Raw genomic sequence first — 22230 nt, 5'->3', positions numbered from 1 at the left:
TTCTTGGTGATATCCTTTTTTCTTCTATGCATAATTAAGGTTATTATTTCTATTTTTTTTGTTGTGGTAGAATTAAGTATATTGTTTTTCGTGTCGAAATTACCCTGATTTTGGTGGGGATGGCGGCCCGAATCGGGACGCCGTCCCTGTCACTTCGGCACGGCTTTAGGTGTGTTACTGAAGCTACTGTCACGGTGGAAGAGGTTCTGGTCGCCGTAGGAGAGAAGGTAGGATATGAGAATGTTGCTTATGCGTCACGGATGAATAAAGCGGTGGTGGTATTTCTTAAAGAAGAGCGCCTTGTTGATCGTATGGTTGAGCATGGCATACTTCTTAAAGGAATGTTTATTCAAGTTACGCCGCTTTTTTCTCCGTCAACAAGGGTAACGATTTCAAATGTACCGCCGTTCATTCCAAATGAGCTATTGGAGCGCGAGTTATTGCGCTTTGGGAAGTTTGCAAGTTCAATTAAGGTTGTCCCATTGGGTTGCAAACACCCGGCGTTGAAACAGGTTATGTCGTTTCGGCGACAGGTGTTTATGTTTTTGGACTCACCGGAGCAGACTTTGGAGTTATCGTTTAAAGTCAAGTATGACAATAGACTGTATATGGCTTATGCTAGTACGGGTAGTCAACAGTGTTTTGAGTGTGGGGATGTTGGTCATAAAGCGACATGCTTGCCCGAAAAGGGAGAAGGCAGAGGGAGGGGCGCAGGTGGTCCTCGTAACGCCTGGGCCCACTGATGTAGGAAGAGGTGGGCTGACAGTGGTAGAGCAGCCACACGCATCTGTTGCTGAGGAACAAGTTGTCCGTGTTGAGGGCACAGAGGTGCAACTTGTACCAGAGGTGCAACTTGCAGCAGAAAAAAATTGTTGTAGAAGGTAAGGATGGATCTGAAGGGCCATTTCCTCAGACTGGTGAGGAGGTGCCCAGTACGAGTGCTGTGGTACAGGAGGGGGTACATGTGGAGCTAATCTCCCAGGTAGTGGAGGAGATGGCCACTACAAGTAATGGGTTACAGGAGAGGGTTCATGTGGAGCTCATCTCCCAGGTAGTGGAGGAGATGCCCACTATGAGTGCTGGGGTACAGGGGGTCTAGTCTCCCAGGTAGTGGAGGAGATGCCCACTATGAGTGCTGGGGTACAGGGGGGGCTAGTCTCCCAGGTAGTGGAGGAGATGCCCACTACGAGTAATGGGGTTCAGGTGGGGCTAGTCTCCCAGGTAGTGGAGGAGATGCCCACTACGAGTAATGGGGTTCAGGTGGGGCTAGTCTCCCAGGTAGTGGAGGAGATGCCCACTACGAGTAATGGGGTTCAGGTGGGGCTAGTCTCCCAGGTAGTGGAGGAGATGCCTGGTACGAGTGATGGGGTGCAAGTGGGGAGTGTTGAAAGGGATGTGGTAGAGGGGAGTCAGTGGTCTGTGGCCTCAGTTGAGGAGGATCAGGAGAAGGATATGGATATCTCTCTTGATACGATATCAGCTGGTGAGGACTACATTTACGATCTAGAGGAGGTAAATGGGTTTCTGGATCAGACTTTTGGGAAATCCGTCAAATTGGCAGATTATTTTGATGTTGATAAGTTTGTGAGGTCAACTGTGATGTTACAGAAGACGGTGGGGTTAGACCAGTTGAGTGAGAAGAAGCGGTTTCGCTTGAGGAAATTTGTTACTGCTGTTGCAGCAGCAAAAGGTGGTGGGAAACGTGGTCAGGTTAAGAGAAAATTGTAATAATGATGATGATTATGCCTCATAGGGTGTTCTATTCTCTTTGTCTGGTTTCTCTGTGGTATCTTCTGCTTTTCCTTTTTCTTTTCTATATGGAGGTACTAAGGGTAGGTTCTCTCAATATTAATGGAGGAAGGGACAGGAATAAGAGGGCTTGGGTATTAGAAGTAATAAAACAGAAAAGGCTTAATGTAGTTTTCCTACAGGAGACACATAGTGATGAGGAAAATGCGGCTGACTGGGGTATGTGGTGGGAGGGGCAGCATGTACTCAGTCATGGTACTAATTTCAGTGCTGGGGTGGCAATCTTGTTTTCTTCAGGCTTAGGGGTGACTGTGGTATCTACAACAGAGATTGTCAAGGGTCGGGTTTTATTGGTCAAGGTGGATGTTATGGTTTTTTTTTTTTTTTTTTGAATGTTTATGCTCCTAATGAGGGTACAGAGCGTATTGTTGGTTTTGATAAAATAATGGAAACCTTAAGACAGTGTGACCAAGAGGGGTGTATGGTTTTAGGGGGGGACTGGAACTGTACAGTGGATTTTACTGTTGATCGCACCGCTGAAGAACCTCACCTACGGTCAGCAATTTGTCTGTCTGGTCTATTAACTGAGTTTGAGCTTTCTGATGTGTGGAGAGTAAGGAATGCAAAAAGTTAGGCAGTACACATGGCTAAAAGTTAATGAAGGTCATGTCAGTGCAGCAAGGTTAGACAGGTTGTATGTATCTGAGCAATACTGTAGTAGGGTTGGAAGGTGTGACATTACTCCTGTGGGTTTCTCTGATCACCATATTGTCACTGTTGATATTCACTTGTCCTGTCCACGAAGGTCATCATCTTATTGGTATTTTAATGTTAAATTGTTACATGATGTCATGTTTTGTGAAAGGTTTTTGTTGTTTTGGGAAAAATGGAGGGTTACAAATGGGAATTTTGAGTCCTTGAGACAATGGTGGGAGGTTGGGAAGGCCCAAATACGATTATTTTGTCAACAGTATACTGCTCTGTCTCGAATTGAAGTTAAAGAGACTATCAGGGCCCTTGAACAGAACATTAAATCTATTGAATTGAAGTTGCTCACTCAGAATGACCCCGGACTAGTCATGAACTTACAGGACAAGAAACATGAATTGAGGTCGTTTCTGCATGAAAGAGTGAAGGGTGCCTTGATTAGGTCTCGTTTCGCTTCCCTCAAGGATATGGATGCTCCTAGTGCTTTTTTTTACCTAGGACAGTCGACATTGCAACGTAAACAGATGGTCTGCCTTCGTCTCCTGATGGGAAGGTGACCACGGATGACAGTGAAATGCGTCAACATGCCGTGGATTTCTATTCTGCCCTCTATAAGGCGGAGGATTGTGACTCTCTGTGTACTGAACAGTTGTTACACGGTCTTCCTCAATTGGGACCTGAGCAAAGAGTCGCATTGGACTCTGACATTACATTGCAAGAGCTGTCCACAGCAGTTATGCAGCTCTCAACAGGCCGAGCCCCTGGCATTGATGGTTTACCATCTGAGTTTTATAAGCACTTTTGGGGTCTATTGGGAGGATTTTTATGAAGTGGTGTGTGAATCTTTTCATGAGGGCTCTCTTCCTGTATCTTGTCAACGTGCGGTACTTTCACTGTTGCCAAAAAGGGGGATTTGGCTCTCATAAAAAATTGGAGACCTGTTGCTTTGCTGTGTGCAGAATATAAAATTGTTTCTAAATGTCTCTCAAACAGGTTGAAAGAGTATCTGGGATTGTTGGTCCACAAGGACCAGTCCTACTGTGTACCAGATCGCTCTATTGTTGACAACTTGTTTCTAATAAGAGATGTTTTGGACATTTGTAAACTGTCTGATGTAAATGTGGGTTTACTTTCTTTGGATCAGGAGAAGGCTTTTGATCGTGTGGACCACCAGTACTTGTTTAAAACAATGAAAGCCTTTGGGTTTGGGGATGTTTTTTTGTCTTGGATGAATTTACTGTATGCTGGGGCCTCGTGTATGGTGAAGGTGGGGGTGGTTTGAGTTGTCCCATCCCTGTCCAAAGGGGGCATCAGGCAGGGATGCCCAATTTCAGGGCAGTTATACAGTCTGGCGATTGAACCAATGCTTTGTTTTTTAAGAGCGAAGCTTACTGGTTTCTCTGTGCCAGGTGTAATGAAGGGTCCCACGATAGCACTGTCTGCGTATGCAAATGACGTGACAGTTTTTATTACAGGGGGTGAGGATGTTAAGGTTCTCTCAGACGCTCTAAAGGTGTATGAGGGGGCCTCCTCAGCTAGAGTCAATTGGGGAAAGAGTGAAGCGCTGTGGGCAGGCCAGCTTCAGATGGGGTCCGCTCCCACGGTTACCAGGGGGCTTCAGTGGGGCAGAGATGGGATGAAGACTTTGGGGGTTTTTCTAGGCTCCGATGTCTTTCAGAAAAAGAACTGGGAGGGTGTAGTGGAGAAAGTGTGTGCCAGACTGTCAAGATGGAAATGGGTGCTGCCCCAGCTGTCTTATAGGGGAAGGGTACTGGTAGCTAATAATCTTGCTGCCTCTACCCTGTGGCACAGACTAATGATTTTACAGCCACCAAAGGGTCTGATACAAGAGCTTCAGAGGACCCTTGTCAACTTCTTCTGGTCTGGACAACATTGGATTAAAGCTTCAGCCCTGTACCTGCCACTGCACGAGGGTGGGCAAGGCCTGGTGGACATTTCTTCCAGGATCATGGCTTTCCGGCTTCAAGCAGCCCAGAGACTGTTGTACAGTGACGGTTCTTAGCTGGGTTGACACAGCCTACGCATTGATGAGGAGAGCGGGCTGTTTGGGCTTAGACAAGCACCTTTCCCTCTTAAAGCTGGAGGGGGTGAGTTGCCTGGCCTGACTCCATTTTATGAGTCTGTTATGCAGGCTTGGAGAGTTCTGGTCAAGTCCCGTAAGGCCTGCACGCCACCAGGGATGTGGCTTTTTGAAGAGCCTCTTTTTCACAACACTGCCATCCAGTCCCGTGTTCTGGGTTCAGCTAGCCTACGTTCATGCCTGTTAGGCGTGGGGTGTACTAAGCTGGGTCATCTGATGTGGAACAGGAATAGGTCGTTGGAGGAGCTGGGAGAAAGAGCGGGGATCCGATCGTCTCGCCTACTGAGGAAGGTCGTCGCTGAGGTCTGTGATTCCTTGCCAGTACTTCATCTGCAGTATGTGACTGACACTTCCAATTCTGATCGGTGGAAGGAGGGTCTGGATTATGTGTTCCCTGCACTGATTGTTAGTGCTGCGGCGGGGGCATTCGAGGAGGACGTGGGGATGTTGCTTTCCTTCGATACCCCCGGAGCTGGGGGAGTTCAAGGAGGTGGGAAAGAAGGCCATGTACAGAATATGTGTAAAGGTGTCCCATGCCTCTTCCCTGGAAGGGGTAAAATCGACGAGGTGGGCGGGTGTGCTTGGTCCAGGTGCCTCCCCAAAAGGCTGTTGGCGAACATTATACAAACTGCCTATTGATAAGAGGACAGCTGATCTCCAATGGAGGATAATACATGGAGCCATAGCCACCAACATGTATCTGGTACACCTGGATCCTACTGTTGGGGAGGGGTGTCCATTCTGTGCTCAGTCTGAAACTCTGGCACATCTGTTTTTACAGTGTCCCAGGTTGGTCGGGATGATTGACCTGATCACTAATTGGTTCTCAGCTCTGGGAGAGGTTTTCTCTTCCCAACTGTATATATTTGGGCCAAAGTACAGGTTTAGTCAGAAAGGTGTAGTTGTGTTGCTTAATTTTGTGTTAGGGGCAGCAAAATTAGCCATATGGAAGACCCGAAAGAACAGTATTCGGGGACAGGGGTCTGTGGATGTGGTGGGAATGCTGGAGGGAATGTTGGCAGCAAGACTAAGGGTTGAGTTTGCCTATTATAAACTTGTCAACAATATTGATCTGTTTATGAGTATATGGGGTATTCAGAGGCTGTTGTGTTCAGTTACTGTGGAGGAGGAATTGGAGTTGTGTTTTTAATTGATGTGTAAATACGGTTTTGTATGAATATTTGTGTGGTGGGCTCCCAGACCCAATAAAGATTATTTCAAATTCAACTCTCTCTCTCTCTCTCTCTCTCTCTCTCTCTCTCTCTCTCTCTCTCTCTCTCTCTCTCTCTCTCTCTCTCTCTCTCTCTCTCTCTCTCTCTCTCTCTCTCTCTCTCTGTCTCTCTCTCTCTGTCTCTCTCTCTCTCTCTGTCTCTCTCTCTGTCTCTGTCTCTCTCTCTCTCTCTCTCTCTCTCTCTCTCTCTCTCTCGCTCTCTCTCTCTCTCTCTGTCTCTCTCTCTGTCTCTCTCTCTCTCTGTCTCTCTCTCTCTCTCTCTCTCTCTCTCTGTCTCTCTCTCTCTCTCTCTCTCTCTCTCTCTCTCTCTCTCTCTCTCTCTCTCTCTCATCTCTCTCTCTCTCTCTCTCGTCTCTCTCTGTCTCTCTCTCTCTCTCTCTCTCTCTATCGCTCTGTCTCTGTCTCTCTCTCTCTGTCTCTCTCTCTCTCTGTCTCTCTCTGTCTCTGTCTCTCTCCCTCTCTCTCTCTCTCTCGCTATCTCTCTCTCTTATCTCTCTCCCTCTCTCAACTCTCTCTCTCTCTCTCTCTCTCTCTCTCTCTCTCTCTCTCTCGCTCTCTGTCTCTCTCTCTCTCTGTCTCTCTCTCTCTGTCTCTCTCTGTCTCTCTCTGTCTCTCTCTGTCTCTGTCTCTCTCCCTCTCTCTCTCTCTCTCTCTCGCTATCTCTCTCTCTCTTATCTCTCTCCCTCTCTCATCTCTCTCTCTCTCTCTCTCTCTCTCTCTCTCTCTCTCTCTCTCTCTGTCTCTCTCTGTCTCTCTCTCTGTCTCTCTCTCTGTCTCTCTCTCTCTCTCTCTCTCTCTCTCTACTGTCTCTCTCACTCTCTACTGTCTCTCTCACTCTCGCTCTCTTTTTTTATTTTTTTATTTTTTACCTTTGTTTAACCAGGTAAGCCAGTTGAGAACAAGTTCTCATTTACAACTGCGAAGATAAAGCAAAGCAGTGCGATAAAAACCACAACACAGAGTTACAAATGGGGTAAAACAAAACATAAAGTCAAAAATACAACAGAAAATATATATACAATTATCATTACATTTATCATTTTTACATCCCTAAGACATGAGACATCTGGAAGGACTAAAATCAAAAAGGGTTGAGTACACAGTTAACCCCTAGCTCCCCTTTAGAGAGAGAGAGAGAGAGAGAGAGAGAGAGAGAGAAGAGCGAGAGAGAGAAAGAGAGCGAGAGAGAGTTAGAGAGAGAGAGAGAGAGAGAGAGAGAGAGAGAGAGAGAGAGAGAGAGAGACTCATTGATGCTCTATTGGTGGCCCATACTCAGCAAGGTTGCCCTGTCCCACAGCACTGCACCTGCCACTGAGAAGGGAGAGCAAGGGAGGGAGAGGGTGAGAGAGAGGGAGAGAGGAGGGAGAGGGGAGGAGAGGGAGAGAGAGGGGGAGGGAGGAGAGAGGGGGAGAGGAGGAGGAGGGAGGGAGGGAGGGAGGGAGGGAGGGAGGGAGGGAGGAGGGAGGGAGGGAGGGAGGAGGGAGGAGGGAGGGAGAAATGACAGTGAGATGGGAAAGAAAGCAAGATAGTGACAGAGAGAGAGAGAGAGAAAGAAGCGGGAAGAGGACAGAGGGACAATGGCCGTCTTGTTGGCGTTTTGCCAAGCTGTTATGTTTCTGCAGAGAAAGGTTTTTTTTCAGGGGTGTGCCACAGGGCTCCGTGTAAACACCCTTCTATTTCTTAATGGAGGGTCAGCTACCTCTTTTTATGAGGGGAGGCCTTCAGCCTCTGAAAGGACAAAGCCATTCCTCTTTGGATGTCTCTATCTTGCACCACACATTTATTTATCCTTCGAAGACAGAGAGAAAGAGAGGACATTTTTTTTATAAATGACCTGAGTAGGTTGTGCGTTTTCATGGCCTTGCCTTTGTAGTGTTCTGGAGATATCTTTGATTAACGGCCAAGAAATCACCGCTCGACAGCTGCTTTTGTTTTTGAAGGTACAGATCTTGGGAATGTTGCAACTGTATGAAATGACCATCTGTCAGTCCCCAGTGTAAACCTCAATTTATTTCACCTCACAAATATGAATGTACTATCTAGACAGAACATGGAGGACTGATGATAAACGGTAAGAATGCATGAACAGAAAGCAGAACAAGACAGCTTTATCACCCTGATTAGAATCAAACAATTGCAGACGCCTGGTGGTGGGGATGTCAGTATCAGTCATAGGGAAGATCTGGTTCAACAGTTGTGCCTGAACTCCGCTTTAGTGTAGAAATACTCTACTGCACTCTACTACAAATTATCCAGATATTACGCTATAACCTCAAGTTAAAGTGTACAATTTCTCACAAAGAATCCAACGGTGGTCCTATGAAGTAAAACAACAAAGGTATGAAAGAGACGGACCAAAAACAACATCAACTCCCAACTCCCATCATTTGTGTAGTCTTTTAGAAAGCTCTTGTTAAGTGGCTATAAATCTCCCAGAGCTAATTTCATGACCGTGCACTAAAGCCAGAGAGTGTTGGCCAGGCCTTGTGAGAGTCAACCAACTATGTTGATAACGCTGCAGTCGTCAGCTGTCATTGGCCCTGCACGGTTTGTTTTATGTAGTAGGGGTCACACGGCCTAGAGAGCCAAGTGTGAGGGGTGTTAAAGATTAACCCCTTCTGCCATTTGGGGAAGATGCTGAGTATTTCTCAGGCATGCGTTGTTCTTATCAGCGGAGTGAAAAGCCAGCTTACCAAATGGCTGTTGTTACTATACCATTGTTACGTGAACATCCATCTTACTCAAGATTGATAATGGCAATTTAATGATACAAAACCTGTTTCAGATCAAACCTCTGTAATCACCAGCGCATTAGAGGCTGCTGCCTATAGACATAGACTATAATTTTTTTTTAATTTTTTTTTTTTAAGTCATTTAGCAGACGCTCTTATCCAGAGTGACTTACAGTTAGTGAATACATTTTTATTTTTATTTTATACTGGCCCTCCGTGGGAATCGAACCCACAACCCTGGCGTTGCAAACGCCATGCTCTATCAACTGAGCTACATCCTTGCCGGCCATTCCCTCCCCTACCCTGGACAACGCTGGGCCAATTGTGCGCCGCCCATGAGTCTCCCGGTCGCGGCCGGCTGCGACAGAGCCTGGATTCGAACCAGGATCTCTAGTGGCACAGTTAGCACTGCGATGCAGTGCCTTAGACCACTGCGCCACTCAGGAGCTAGTCACTGGTCACTTAAAAAAATTGAACACTAGTCACTTTAATAATGTTTACATACAGTGGGGAAAAAAAGTATTTAGTCAGCCACCAATTGTGCAAGTTCTCCCACTTAAAAAGATGAGAGAGGCCTGTAATTTTCATCATAGGTACACGTCAACTATGACAGACAAAATGAGAAAAAAATATCCAGAAACTCACATTGTAGGATTTTTAATGAATTTATTTGCAAATTATGGTGGAAAATAAGTATTTGGTCAACTTCAAACAAGCAAGATTTCTGGCTCTCACAGACCTGTAACTTCTTCTTTAAGAGGCTCCTCTGTCCTCCACTCGTTACCTGTATTAATGGCACCTGTTTGAACTTGTTATCAGTATAAAAGACACCGGTCCACAACCTCAAACAGTCACACTCCAAACTCCACTATGGCCAAGACCAAAGAGCTGTCAAAGGACACCAGAAGCAAAATTGTAGACCTGCACCAGGCTGGGAAGACTGAATCTGCAATAGGTAAGCAGCTTGGTTTGAAAAAATCTACTGTGGGAGCAATTATTAGGAAATGGAAGACATACAAGACCACTGATAATCTCCCTCGATCTGGGGCTCAACGCAAGATCTCACCCCATGGGGTCAAAATGATCACAAGAACGGTGAGCAAAAATCCCAGAACCACACGGGGGGACCTAGTGAATGACCTGCAGAGAGCTGGGACCAAAGTAACAAAGCCTACCATCAGTAACACACTACGCCGCCAGGGACTCAAATCCTGCTGTGTCAGACGTGTCCCCCTGCTTAAGCCAGTACATGTCCAGGCCTGTCTGAAGTTTGCTAGAGTACATCCAGAAGAGGATTGGGAGAATGTCATATGGTCAGATGAAACCAAAATATAACTTTGGTAAAAACTCAACTCGTCGTGTTTGGAGGACATAGAATGCTGAGTTGCATCCAAAGAACACCATACCTACTGTGAAGCATGGGGGTGGAAACATCATGCTTTGGGGCTGTTTTTCTGCAAAGGGACCAGGACGACTGATCCGTGTAAAGGAAAGAATGAATGGGGCCATGTATCGTGAGATTTTGAGTGAAAACCTCCTTCCATCAGCAAGGGCATTGAAGATGAAACGTGGCTGGGTCTTTCAGCATGACAATGATCCCAAACACACCGCCCAGCAACGAAGGAGTGGCTTCGTAAGAAGCATTTCAAGGTCCTGGAGTGGCCTAGCCAGTCTACAGATCTCAACCCCATAGAAAATCTTTGGAGGGAGTTGAAAGTCCGTGTTGCCCAGCGACAGCCCCAAAACATCACTGCTCTAGAGGAGATCTGCATGGAGGAATGGGCCAAAATACCAGCAACAGTGTGTGAAAACCTTGTGAAGACTTACAGAAAACGTTTGACCTGTGTCATTGCCAACAAAGGGTATATAACAAAGTATTGAGAAACTTTTGTTATTGACCAAATACTTATTTTCCACCATAATATGCAAATAAATTCATTAAAAATCCTACAATGTGATTTTCTGGATTTTTTTTCCTGATTTTGTCTGTCATATTTGACGTGTACCTATGATGAAAATTACAGGCCTCTCTCATCTTTTTAAGTGGGAGAACTTGCACAATTAGTGGCTGACTAAATACTTTTTTTCCCCACTGTATCTTGCATTACTCATCTCATATGTATATACTGTATTCTATACTATTCTACTGTATCTTAGTCCATGCCGCTCTGTCATTGCTCGTCCATATATGTATATATTCTTAATTCCATTCCTTACTTAGATTTGTGTGTATTGGGTGTATGTTGTGAAATTGTTAGATATTACTTGTTAGATATTACTGCACTGTCGGAGCTAGAAGCACAAGCATTTCGCTACACCCGCAATAACATATGCTAAACACGTGTATGTGACCAATAAAATGTGATTTGATTTGAAATGTTTGGAGCTTGTTCTTGGTGAAAACATGTTTTGAATAAAATATAACACACTGCTTTCTGTTTCCAGCTTGCCACCATAAAAAGTGAATCCCGTTTGAAGCACCTACTACAGCGATTACCAAGCTACTGCCCTGAGTCTATGGTAAGTGGTCTACAAATAATGTTCAGTTAAATATGGCTGTAATAAAGTCGGCTATGAAATCTTTCATTATGACACAGGAAATGTATCTGTGGCTATGGCAAAGCTTATAAGCATTACTCACAAGTCTATTGTACCTGGTCTTACTAAAGGTACAAAGAAGTATCAAAAAAGTATTAAAGAAGTATCAAATAAATATTAAAGAAGTATTAAAGTATCAAATAAGTAATAAATAGTATCAAAGGAGTATTAAATAAATATCAAATAAGTATTAAAGTATCGAATAAGTATTAAAGTATCAAATAAGTATCAAAGTATTAAAGAAGTATCAAAGAAGTATCAAAGAAGTATTAAAGAGGTATTAAAAAAGTATTAAAGAAGTATCAAATAAGTATCAAAGTATCAAAGAAGTATCAAATAAGTATTAAAGTGTTAAAGAAGTATCAAAGTGTTAAAGAAGTATCAAATAAGTATTAAAGAAGTATCAAAGTATTAAAGAAGTATCAAAGTGTTAAAGAAGTATCAAAGAAGTATTAAAGAAGTATCAAATTGTTAAAGAAGTATCAAAGAAGTATTAAATAAGTATCAAAGTGTTAAAGAAGTATCAAAGTGTTAAAGAAGTATCAAATAAGTATTAAAGAAGTATCAAAGTGTTAAAGAAGTATCAAAGTGTTAAAGAAGTATCAAAGTATTAAAGAAGTAGCAAAGTGTTAAAGAAGTATCAAAGTGTTAAAGAAGTATCAAAGTATTAAAGAAGTATCAAAGTGTTAAAGAAGTATCAAAGTATTAAAGAAGTATCAAATTGTTGAAGAAGTATCAAAGTGTTGAAGAAGTATCAAAGTATTAAAGAAGTATCAAAGTATTAAAGAAGTATCAAAGTATTAAATAAGTATCAAAGTGTTAAAGAAGTATCAAAGTATTAAAGAAGTATAAAAGTATTAAATAAGTATCAAAGAGTGGGGCTTGAAACAAGGCTAAACGCTCCCCACCAACATAACATAACATAACTACAAACCTGGAATACCGAAATGTAACTGTTTTTCATTTGCACTGCCCCAAACTGCCAATTAGAAACCAGTCTGTCATTACCTAGAGTTAAATACTTTATTTTATTTGGACATGTTTCCTGTTATTAATGAACTAATTTGCCAAAATGGATCTGATTTGGGGATTTTGGAAACGATTTCAGCCAGCATATTAGTACTGACACTCCAAGATCCCTCTCAGTCTCAGACACCACAAAACATCTCACAGCCGTTTCTAAGGGATTGTTTCTAAGGGATTGTTTCTAAGGGATTGTTTCTAAGGGATTGTTTCTAAGGGATTGTTTCCAAGGGATTGTTTCCAAGGGATTGTTTCCAAGGGATTGTTTCTAAGGGATTGTTTCTAAGGGATTGTTTCTAAGGGATTGTTTCTAAGGGATTGTTTCTAAGGGATTGTTTCTAAGAGATTGTTTCTAAGAGATTGTTTCTAAGAGATTGTTTCTAAGGGATTGTTTCTTGGCATGTTGAGGTCTAACAGTAGTTGTACTTGGAGGGCTGCTAAAATCCACCCTCCACCGCTAGTCGTCCTTCATGTTCCCAAACCTTATTGGGTTCCCCTTCATCACAAATCCTGTTTCTAGCTCATGTAGAGATACCATTTCTCTCCGTCGGCATCGTAATGGATGGTGAAGTCTCCTGACAAGTGGCTCCTCTGTTCGAGAGCCAACAGACATGAGGGACTGAGCTGAACCTCAGACAATATACAGTTTATATAGTTCATTATCTTGTTAAGGGCTAGAGACAGAGAGTGCTCTCTGGGCCACTCACTGCTCCTTCTCCATGCGTCATGTTCTCTATCCAGATGAGCCTGGGATATTTGTGTTTATTGCTGTGTATATTACCACAAAGCTCTTATGAGTGTGTGGTTTATATGTCTCTGTTTCCACTGCATGAATATATTTTTTAATTAGATGGCAGTCATATAAAAAATGCAATGTTCTCTATGAAATTCAATAGCCCCTGCAAACGCAGTAAATTACCATTTCAGTCTGTTGTTTCACCCAAGGAACCAATAGTTGTCTGATATCATTTCCCGTTGAGCGATGAAACACAAATACGTAGACAGGATTACTTTCACAAAGGCCCCCAACAGAGGTCTTCCGTGTGGTTCATTCATGCTCACCTCTGCCCAACACAAGGCTCCTTCCTTTGACATTTGTCCAACTCCAGAATAACCTCTGTAAATCAAAACAACCTGTCCTTCTGTTTCTGGTATTTTTTTTCCCTTGTTCTCTTGCTTGTTTTGGCATTGGTCCTCTGTTTATAATGAAATGACCTTTCTCTCTGTTTCACAGAATGAGCTTTGGATCTGCATCAACTCCACACTACCTGGTAAGATCTGCGTGCAGCATTTCAAAGGGATACGTGCCGTTACAGACAAATCTACCTGTCAGAACATAATGCCTCCCAGATGCAAAAACATTGTCGCTTATCTCAACACTGTGTACCCACTGAGCCCACACTAAAAGTCCATATATGTCCACAGTTTAATATGCTGCCCTTAAAATGTCTAAATGTTTTGCAAACCCCCCACAAGAGGATAAAGTTAATCCATACTTTAATTCTGATAATGCTACAGTGCCTTGCAAAAGTATTCATCCCCCTTGGCGTTTTTCCTATTTTGTTGCATTACAACCTGTAATTTAAATAGATTTTTATTTGGATTTCATGTAATGGACATACACAAAATAGTCCAAATTGGTGAAGTGAATTTGAAAAAAATTACTTGTTTCAAATAATTCTAAAAAATAATTAACGGAAAAGTGGTGCTTGCATATGTATTCACCCCCTTTGCTATGAAGTCCCTAAATAAGATCTGGTGCAACCAATTACCTTCAGAAGTCACATAATTAGTTCAATAAAGTCCACCTGTGTGCAATCTAAGTGTCACATGATCTCAGTATATATACACCTGTTCTGAAAGGCCCCAGAGTCTGCAACACCACTAAGCAAGTGGCACCACCAAGCAAGCGGCACCATGAAGACCAAGGAGCTCTCCAAACAGGTCAGGGACAAAGTTGTGGAGAAGTACAGATCAGGGTTGGGTTATAAAAAAATATCAGAAACTTTGAACATCCCACGGAGCACCATTAAAATTGAAAGAATATGGCACCACAGCAAACCTGCCAAGAGAGGGCCGCCCACCAAAACATCAAGGAAAATGCTATGTCTGGGGCAAACTCAACACCTCTCATCACCCCGAGAACACCATCCCCACAGTGAAGCATGGTGGGGGCAGCATCATGCTGTAGGGATGTTTTTCATCGGCAGGGACTGGGAAACTGGTCAGAATTGAAGGAATGATGGATGGTGCTGAATACAGGGAAATTCTTGAGGGAAACCTGTTTCAGTCTTCCAGAGATTTGAGACTGGGACGGAGGTTCACCTTCCAGCAGGACAATGACCCTAAGCATACTGCTAAAGCAACACTCAAGTGGTTTAGATTTGACTTGATTTGATTTGATTTAAGGGGAAACATTTAAATGTCTTGGAAGGGCCAAGTCAAAGCCCAGACCTCAATCCAATTGAGAATCTGTGGTATGACTTAAAGATTGCTGTACACCAGCGGAACCCATCCAACTTGAAGGAGCTGGAGCAGTTTTGCCTTGAAGAATGTGCAAAGATCCCAGTGGCTAGATGTGCCAAGCTTATAGAGACATACCCCAAGAGACTTGCAGCTGTAATTGCTGTAAAAGTTGGCTCTACAAAATATTGACTTTGGGGGGGTGAATAGTTATGCACGCTTAAGTTTTCTGTTTCTTTGTCTTATTTCTTGTTTGTTTCACAATAAAAAATATTTTGCATCAAAGTGGTAGGCATGTTGTGTAAATCAAATGATACAAACTCCAAAAAAAATCAATTTTAATTCCAGGTTGAAAGGCAACAAAATAGGAAAAATGCCAAGGGGGATGAATACTTTCGCAAGGCACTGCACACCCATCAAGGGTTTGTGGGTAATGGCGACCATTTTTGTTTGTCTACAGGGTCGTCCAGGAAGTCCGATGGTTGGGTTGGACTGGGCTGCTGTGAGCTGGCCATCTCGGCCGAGTGCCGCAGGGAGTGCAAGCAGGTGAGAGGAAGTTCGTTTGGCCCGTTATAGCCTTATCCATTTGCACCTCACCTAATTTCTCATTGTCTGACCCTATAGGCATCATCCAGGACTGACATCACAAGAGGATGCAAAAAAGAAACAGAGGTAAGTAAACCAAAGGTAATATTTTGTGTAATATAATGTGCTTTAAATTGAGTATCACACATGCTGTTGACTTTGAGAGACTGTACAGTGAGGGAAAAAAGTATTTGATCCCCTGCTGATTTTGTATGTTTGCCCAATGACAAAGAAATGATCAGTCTATAATTTTAATGGTAGGTTTATTTGAACAGTGAGAGACAACAATAACAACAGTGAATAACAACAACAAAATCCAGAAAAACGCATATAAAAAATGTTATAAATTGATTTGCATTTTAATGAGGGAAATAAGTATTTGACCCCCTCTCAATTAGAAAGATTTCTGGCTCCCATGTGTCTTTTATACAGGTAACGAGCTGAGATTAGGAGCACACTCTTAAAGGGATCGCTCCTAATCTCAGTTTGTTACCTGTATAAAAGACACCTGTCCACAGAAGCAATCAATCTGATTCCAAACTCTCCACCATGGCCAAGAACAAAGAGCTCTCCAAGGATGTCAGGGATAAGATTGTAGACCTACACAAGGCTGGAATTGGCTACTAGACCATCGCCAAGCAGCTTGGTGAGAAGGTGACAACAGTTGGTGCGATTATTCGCAAATGGAAGAAACACAAAATAACTGTCAGTCTCCCTCGGCCTGGGGCTCCATGCAAGATCTCACCTCGTGGAGTTGCAATGATCATGAGAACGGTGAGGAATCAGCCCAGAACTACACGGGAGGATCTTGTCAATGATCTCAAGGCAGCTGGGACCATAGTCACCATGAAAACAATTGGGTACACACTACGCCGTGAAGGACTGAAATCCTGCAGCGCCCGCAAGGTCCCCCTGCTCAAGAAAGCACATATACAGGGCCGTCTGATGTTTGCCAATGAACATCTGAATGATTCAGAGGAGAACTGGGTGAAAGTGTTGTGGTCAGATGAGACCAAAATCGAGCTCTTTGGCATCAACTCAACTTGCCATGTTTGGAGGAGGAGGAATGCTGCCTATGACCCCAAGAACACCATCCCCACTGTCAAACATGGAGGTGGAAACATTATGCTTTGGGGGTGTTTTTCTGCTAAGGGGACAGGACAACTTCACCGCATCAAAGGGACGATGGACGGGGCCATGTACCGTTAATTCTTGGGTGAGAACCTCCTTCCCTCAGCCAGGGCATTGAAAATGGGTCGTGGATGGGTATTCCAGCATGACAATAACCCAAAACACACGGCCAAGGCAACAAAGGAGTGGCTCAATAAGAAGCACATTAAGGTGCTGGAGTGGCCTAGCCAGTCTCCAGACCTTAATCCCATAGTAAATCTGTGGAGGGAGCTGAAGGTTCGAGTTGCCAAATGTTAGCCTCGAAACCTTAATGACTTGGAGAAGATCTGCAAAGAGAAGTGGAACAAAATCCCTCCTGAGATGTGTGCAAACCTGGTGGCCAACTACAAGAAACGTCTGACCTCTGTGATTGCCAACAAGTCATGTTTTACAGAGGGGTCAAATACTTATTTCCCTCATTAAAATGCAAATCAATTTATAACATTTTTGACGTGCATTTTTCTGGATTGTTTTGTTGTTATTCTGTTTCTCACTGTTCAAATAAACCTACCATTAAAATTATAGACTGATCATGTCTTTGTCAGTGGGCAAACGTACAAAATCAGCAGGGGCTTAAATACTTTTTTCCCTCACTGTATGTAGTCTCTGGCTGCCTTACATTTTAGTCATTTAGCAGACGCTCTTATCCAGAGCGACTTACAGGAGCAATTAGGGTTACGTGCCTTGCTTAAGGGCACATCGACAGATTTTTCACCTAGTCGGCTCGGGGATTAGAACCAGCGACCTTTCGGTTACTGGCACAACGCTCTTAACCACTAAGCTACCTGCCGCCCCTGGGCTTGAAAACTTCAGTGCTGTTTTACGAGATAAAGGTGGCGGTACTTCTTTGCAGTCCGTCTCAGCACCTCAGCATCGTCCTCCTCCCCACCCCTCTTTATGAGGTAATTTCCTGTCCGTGTAGCACTCTAAGGCAGTGGTATTCAAATTCGGGGTCGCGACCACCAGTGGGGTAATTGCAGTGCAGTCGCCAACATTTTTATAAAATATATATATATACATTTTTTTTTTTACAAACAATTAAGAGTATAGATTATTGTATGGGACAATATACAAACGTTTTGGAGATAGTTTGAAAAATATAAATGTATTGAGTAAATGTATTCATTTTGAGAAGAGAGATGAAATTGTAATGTATTGAAGGCTATTTAATGTTGTTGTTTTTTTTTTAAATCCTACCGATTTTAAGGCTGTGTCATTAGATTTGGGGTGTAGTGGGGTCGCCAGAAATTCAGGTGAAAAAATGGGGTCCCCAGAAATGTTAGTGCCCATATATAACTTTGTTCTCTACATGTTGGTGATGTAACCATACGAGAGCGCCTCCACCGGTTCCCTATGAAATGACCCGCTGTAAACAAGCAAAACGGAGCAGTGAATTTAACCTACGTTTTTTTATTGATTCGCTTTCGGGATAATGTGTATCCAAGTCTTTACTATGGTGTAGTGTCAACAAGTTGCATATCTGCTTTAACTGGACATCTTCATGAGTTTTGAAAACTATCAGAAATAAACAGCACAATGCAGAAGCGTTAATTATCACTTAACGATGGCTACGGAGGAGAAGGTGGCGCTCTTGGAATGTTCAACCGCATTGGCCTAACTCTATATACACTGAGTGTACAAAACATTAGGAGCACCTTCTCTTTCCATGGCATCGACTGACCAGGTGAATCCAGGTGAAAGCTATGATCCCTTATTGATGTCACCTGTTAAATCCACTTCAATCCGTGTAGGTGAAGGGGAGGAGACAGGTTAAAGAAGGATTTTTAAGCCTTGAGACAATTGAAACATGGATTGTGTATATGTGCCATTCAGAGGGTGAATGGGCAACACAAAATATTTAAGTGGCTTTGAACTGGGTATAGTAGTAGGTGCCAGGTGCACTGGTTTGAGTATGTCAAGAACTAAAATGTTGCTGGGTTTTTCACGTTCAACAGTTTCCTGTGTGTATCAAGAATGGTCCACCACCCAAAGGACATCCAGCCAACTTGACACTGTGGGAAGCATTGGAGTCAACATGGGCCATCATCCATGTGGAACGCTTTCGACACCTTGTAGAGTCTATGCCCCAACGAATTGAGGCTGTTCTGAGGGCAAAAAGGTGTTCCTAATGTTTTGTACACTCAGTGTACATGTATATGGCTCTGGCTTAGTTTAGCTATTAGCGTAGCATAGCTTAGCTATTAGCATAGCATAGCTATTAGCTTAGCCTAGCGTAGCCTAGTGACGGGCTAGCAGAGGTCTCCTTTCATCTGGCTCACCTCCTCATTCCAAACAAACATACAAACAAAGCGGCGGGCTTAATGTTTGGTTTGGACCACGACTAAACTCCCCTCACCAGCTTTAATAAGGCACTGGCCCCTTTCATCTTGCCCTTTCATGAATCCTTGCTGGGGGAGCCAAAGCACGCAGCAGCACTGGCCTTAATGGTCCTCTATGGTTTTGATGGAAAGAAGCCAATGTGTTTTCTGATGGAGAATTGAACTGTACTGAGGACAGGAGAGTGAGTTTTCTGATGGAGGTTTAACTGTCCTGAGGACAGTGGATGAGAGAAGAGGAACGGGGTGTGTATTCATCGAGGGGAAAGGTTCAGAATATTGCAGACAGAAATTTAATGAATAGAGCTGACGCAATAATGGTTGTTCAATAGTGTGTTTGATCACAAAAGTGTTTTTTCTTGTCTTTTACAGAAACCACTGTACAGCTGTATCACCAGAAATGAAAGTAAGTTTCCAACGTTCTCCACGACAAGCCGCTAACCCAAGTGCACCAATCAGAGCGTGACCTGCACGTGTGGCTCAGTTGGTAGAGCATGGCGCTTGCCATGCCAGTTTTGTGGGTTTGATTCCCCACGGGGGGGACCAGTATGAAAAAGTACGGAAATGTATGCACTTACTGCTGTAAGTTGCTCTGGATAAGTGTTTCTGCTAAATGACTAAAATGTAAAATGAATAAACATGAAGTCAGAACTCTGCTTTTGGTCCGCAGAAATGATTTAATCTGTCACTGAGTCAGTCAGCCGATGAATCCCTTATTTGTATTCGGAGCTGCAATGCAGTGGTGTGACATGCCCACAAGATGCATTTGGGCGAATTTGAGGATGTGAGGTCACTTCCTGAAGTCTTGCAACTGCAGATCACCCCCCAACGTTCACCATCAGACTATTCTCTAGGGCAGGGTTCTTCAATTCCGGTCCTGGAGGGCCGAAACACTTCTGTTTTTCATTTCTACCTGGTAGTTAATTGCACTCACCTGGTGTCCCAGGTCTGAATTAGCCCCTGATTAGAAGGAGAGGATGAAAAACAGAGGTGTTTCGGCCCTCCAGGACCGGAATTGAAGAACCCTGCTCTAGGAAATCCTGAAAGTCTACTGTATTATATTCTAATTCAGCACAGAACTACTCCTGATGTTTGAATGTTGATCATGTTTGCAATGTCTGTCATATATTTTACGAGCTAAAGACTACTTCAAGACAAAAATATTTATAAATATACAATTTACAATTCCATTGAAGTGAATGGAAAGCATGTTGCAACTGTGTTGTCTGTGTGTGTTTGTGTGTGTGCTGTGTTGTCTCTGTGTGTGCTGTGTCAGTGGGTTCGGTGTGCTGCAGCTATGCAGGGAGACACACCAACTGCAGAGAGTACTGCCAGGCCATCTTCCGGACAGACTCCTCCCCCACCGTCTCGCAAATCAAGGCCGTCAAGGAATACTGCCAGAGCATCAGCCCCGAGCTCATTGGCTGTGTGGGCAACTACACCATGTCCTACCCAATCAGGAGCCCCATAGACAGTGAGTATAGCTCATACTGACCTATCGGCTGCCCCATAGACATTGTGTATATCAAATACTGACCTAGCAGCATCCCATTAGACAGTGAGTAAATCAAATACTGACCTATCAGCAGCCCCATAGACATTGAGTATATCAAATACTGACCTATCAGCAGCCCCATAGACATTGAGTAGGCCTATGGCCAAATACTAATCTATCAGTACCCAACTTGACATATCCAGTGTGTATCTTCTTTCTGTGTTGCATTCCTCCAATCACTGGCTATCACTTGGTACAGTCCATTCGGAAAGTATTCAGACCCCTTGACTTTTTCCACATTTTGTTACGTTACAGCCGTATTCTAAAATTGATTCAATTGTATTTTTTCCCCCATCATCAACCTACACACAATTCCCCATAATGACAAAGCAAAAACTGGTTTTTAGACATTTTTGCAAATGTATTAAAAATACAAAACTGAAATATCACATTTACATAAGTATTCAGACCCTTTACTCAGTACTTTGTTGAAGCACCTTTGGCAGTGAGTCTTCTTGGGTACGACGCTACAAGCTTGGCATACCTGTATTTGGGGAGTTTCTCCTATTCTTCTCTGCAGATCCTCTCAAGCTCTGTCAGGTTGGATGGGGAGCCTCGCTGCACAGCTATTTTCAGGTCTCTCCAGAGATGTTTGATCGTTTTCAAGTCCGTACTCTGGCTGGGCCCCTCAAGGATATTCAGAAACGTGTCCTGAAGCCACTCCTGCATTGTCTTGGCTGTGTGCTTAGGGTCGTTGTCCTGTTGGAAGGTGAACCTTCGCCCCAGTCTGAGGTCCTGAGCGCTCTGGAGCAGGTTTTTGTCAAGGATCTCTCTGCACTTTTGCTCTGTTCATCTTTCCCTCGATCCTGACTAGTCTCCCAGTCCCTGCCGCTGAAAAATATCCCCACAGCATGATGCTGCCATCAGCGTGCTTCACCGTAGGGATGGTGCCAGGTTTCCACCAGACGTGACACTTGGCATTCAGGCCAAAGAGTTCAATCTTGGTTTCATCAGACCAGAGAATCTTGTTTCTCATGGTCTGAGTATTTTAGGTGCCTTTTGGCAAACTCCAAGCGGGCTGTCATGTGCCTTTTACTGAAGAGTGGCTTCCGTCTGGCCACTCTACCATAAAGGCCTGATTGGTGGAGTGATGCAGAGATGGTTGTCCTTCTGGAAGGTTCTCCCATCTCCACAGAGGAACTCTGGAGCTCTGTCAGGATGACCATCGGGTTCTTGGTCAACTCCCTGACCAAGGCCCTTCTCCCCCGATTGCTCAGTTTGGCTGGGTGGCCAGTTCTAGGAAGAGTCTTGGTGGTTCCAAATTTCTTCCATTTAAGAATGATGGAGACCACTGTGTTCTTGGGGACCTTCAGTGCTGCAGAAATGTTTTGCTACCCTTCCCCAGATCTGTCCCTCGACACAATCCTGTCTCAGAGCTCTACGGACAATTCCTTCGACCTCATGACTTGGTTTTTGAAACAGGATGCACCTAAGCTCAATTTCGAGTCTCATAGCAAAGGGTCTGAATACTTATGTAAATAAGGTATTTCTGTTTTTGCAAAACATTCTGAAAACCTGTTTTTGCTTTGTCATTATGGGGCATTGCGTGTAGATTGATGAGGAACATTTAAATTTAATCCATTTTAGAATATGCTGTAACGTAACAAAATGTGGAAAAAGTCAAGGGGTCTGAACACTTTCCGAATGCATTGTATATCCATCCATCCATCTGTCCGTCCAGGCCTGTACTGCTGCGACCGGGCCGATGAGCCCCACTGCCAGGTGGCATGCCGGCGCATCCTGCGCACCATGACCACAGAGCACGAGATTATGGAGGGCCTGATCGATGAGTGTGGCAGCCAGCCACTGCCCCAGGACCCGCTGTGGCAGTGCTTCCTGGGCAGCGCTCACCCCCCCACCAAAAGGGAGACGGAGACCTCACCTACCGCCAAGATGGACGGCGCCAAGCTGCACTGCTGCTCCAAAGCCAATACCTCACTGTGCCGGTTAGTTGGTCATTGTACTCTGATGAGATGCTT

At 43.9% G+C, this 22230-nt stretch overlaps 1 protein-coding gene across 1 annotated transcript in view; it reads left to right on the top strand.

Moving 5' to 3' along the window:
* Nucleotides 1-22230, top strand: part of LOC121549723 (reversion-inducing cysteine-rich protein with Kazal motifs-like) — a 94709-nt gene that overhangs the window by 32234 nt on the left and 40245 nt on the right. Inside the window, exons 3-9 of the mRNA XM_041861567.2 lie at nt 10967-11041; nt 13377-13413; nt 15066-15151; nt 15230-15277; nt 19069-19102; nt 19973-20170; nt 21933-22197. Coding sequence (XP_041717501.2) covers nt 10967-11041; nt 13377-13413; nt 15066-15151; nt 15230-15277; nt 19069-19102; nt 19973-20170; nt 21933-22197 — 743 coding nt within the window. The remainder of the gene's footprint in view (nt 1-10966; nt 11042-13376; nt 13414-15065; nt 15152-15229; nt 15278-19068; nt 19103-19972; nt 20171-21932; nt 22198-22230) is intronic.

The sequence above is a fragment of the Coregonus clupeaformis genome, chromosome 34, assembly GCF_020615455.1.
Source record: "Coregonus clupeaformis isolate EN_2021a chromosome 34, ASM2061545v1, whole genome shotgun sequence".
Classification (NCBI taxonomy): domain Eukaryota; kingdom Metazoa; phylum Chordata; class Actinopteri; order Salmoniformes; family Salmonidae; genus Coregonus; species Coregonus clupeaformis.
This window is presented reverse-complemented; position numbering and strand designations above follow the sequence as displayed.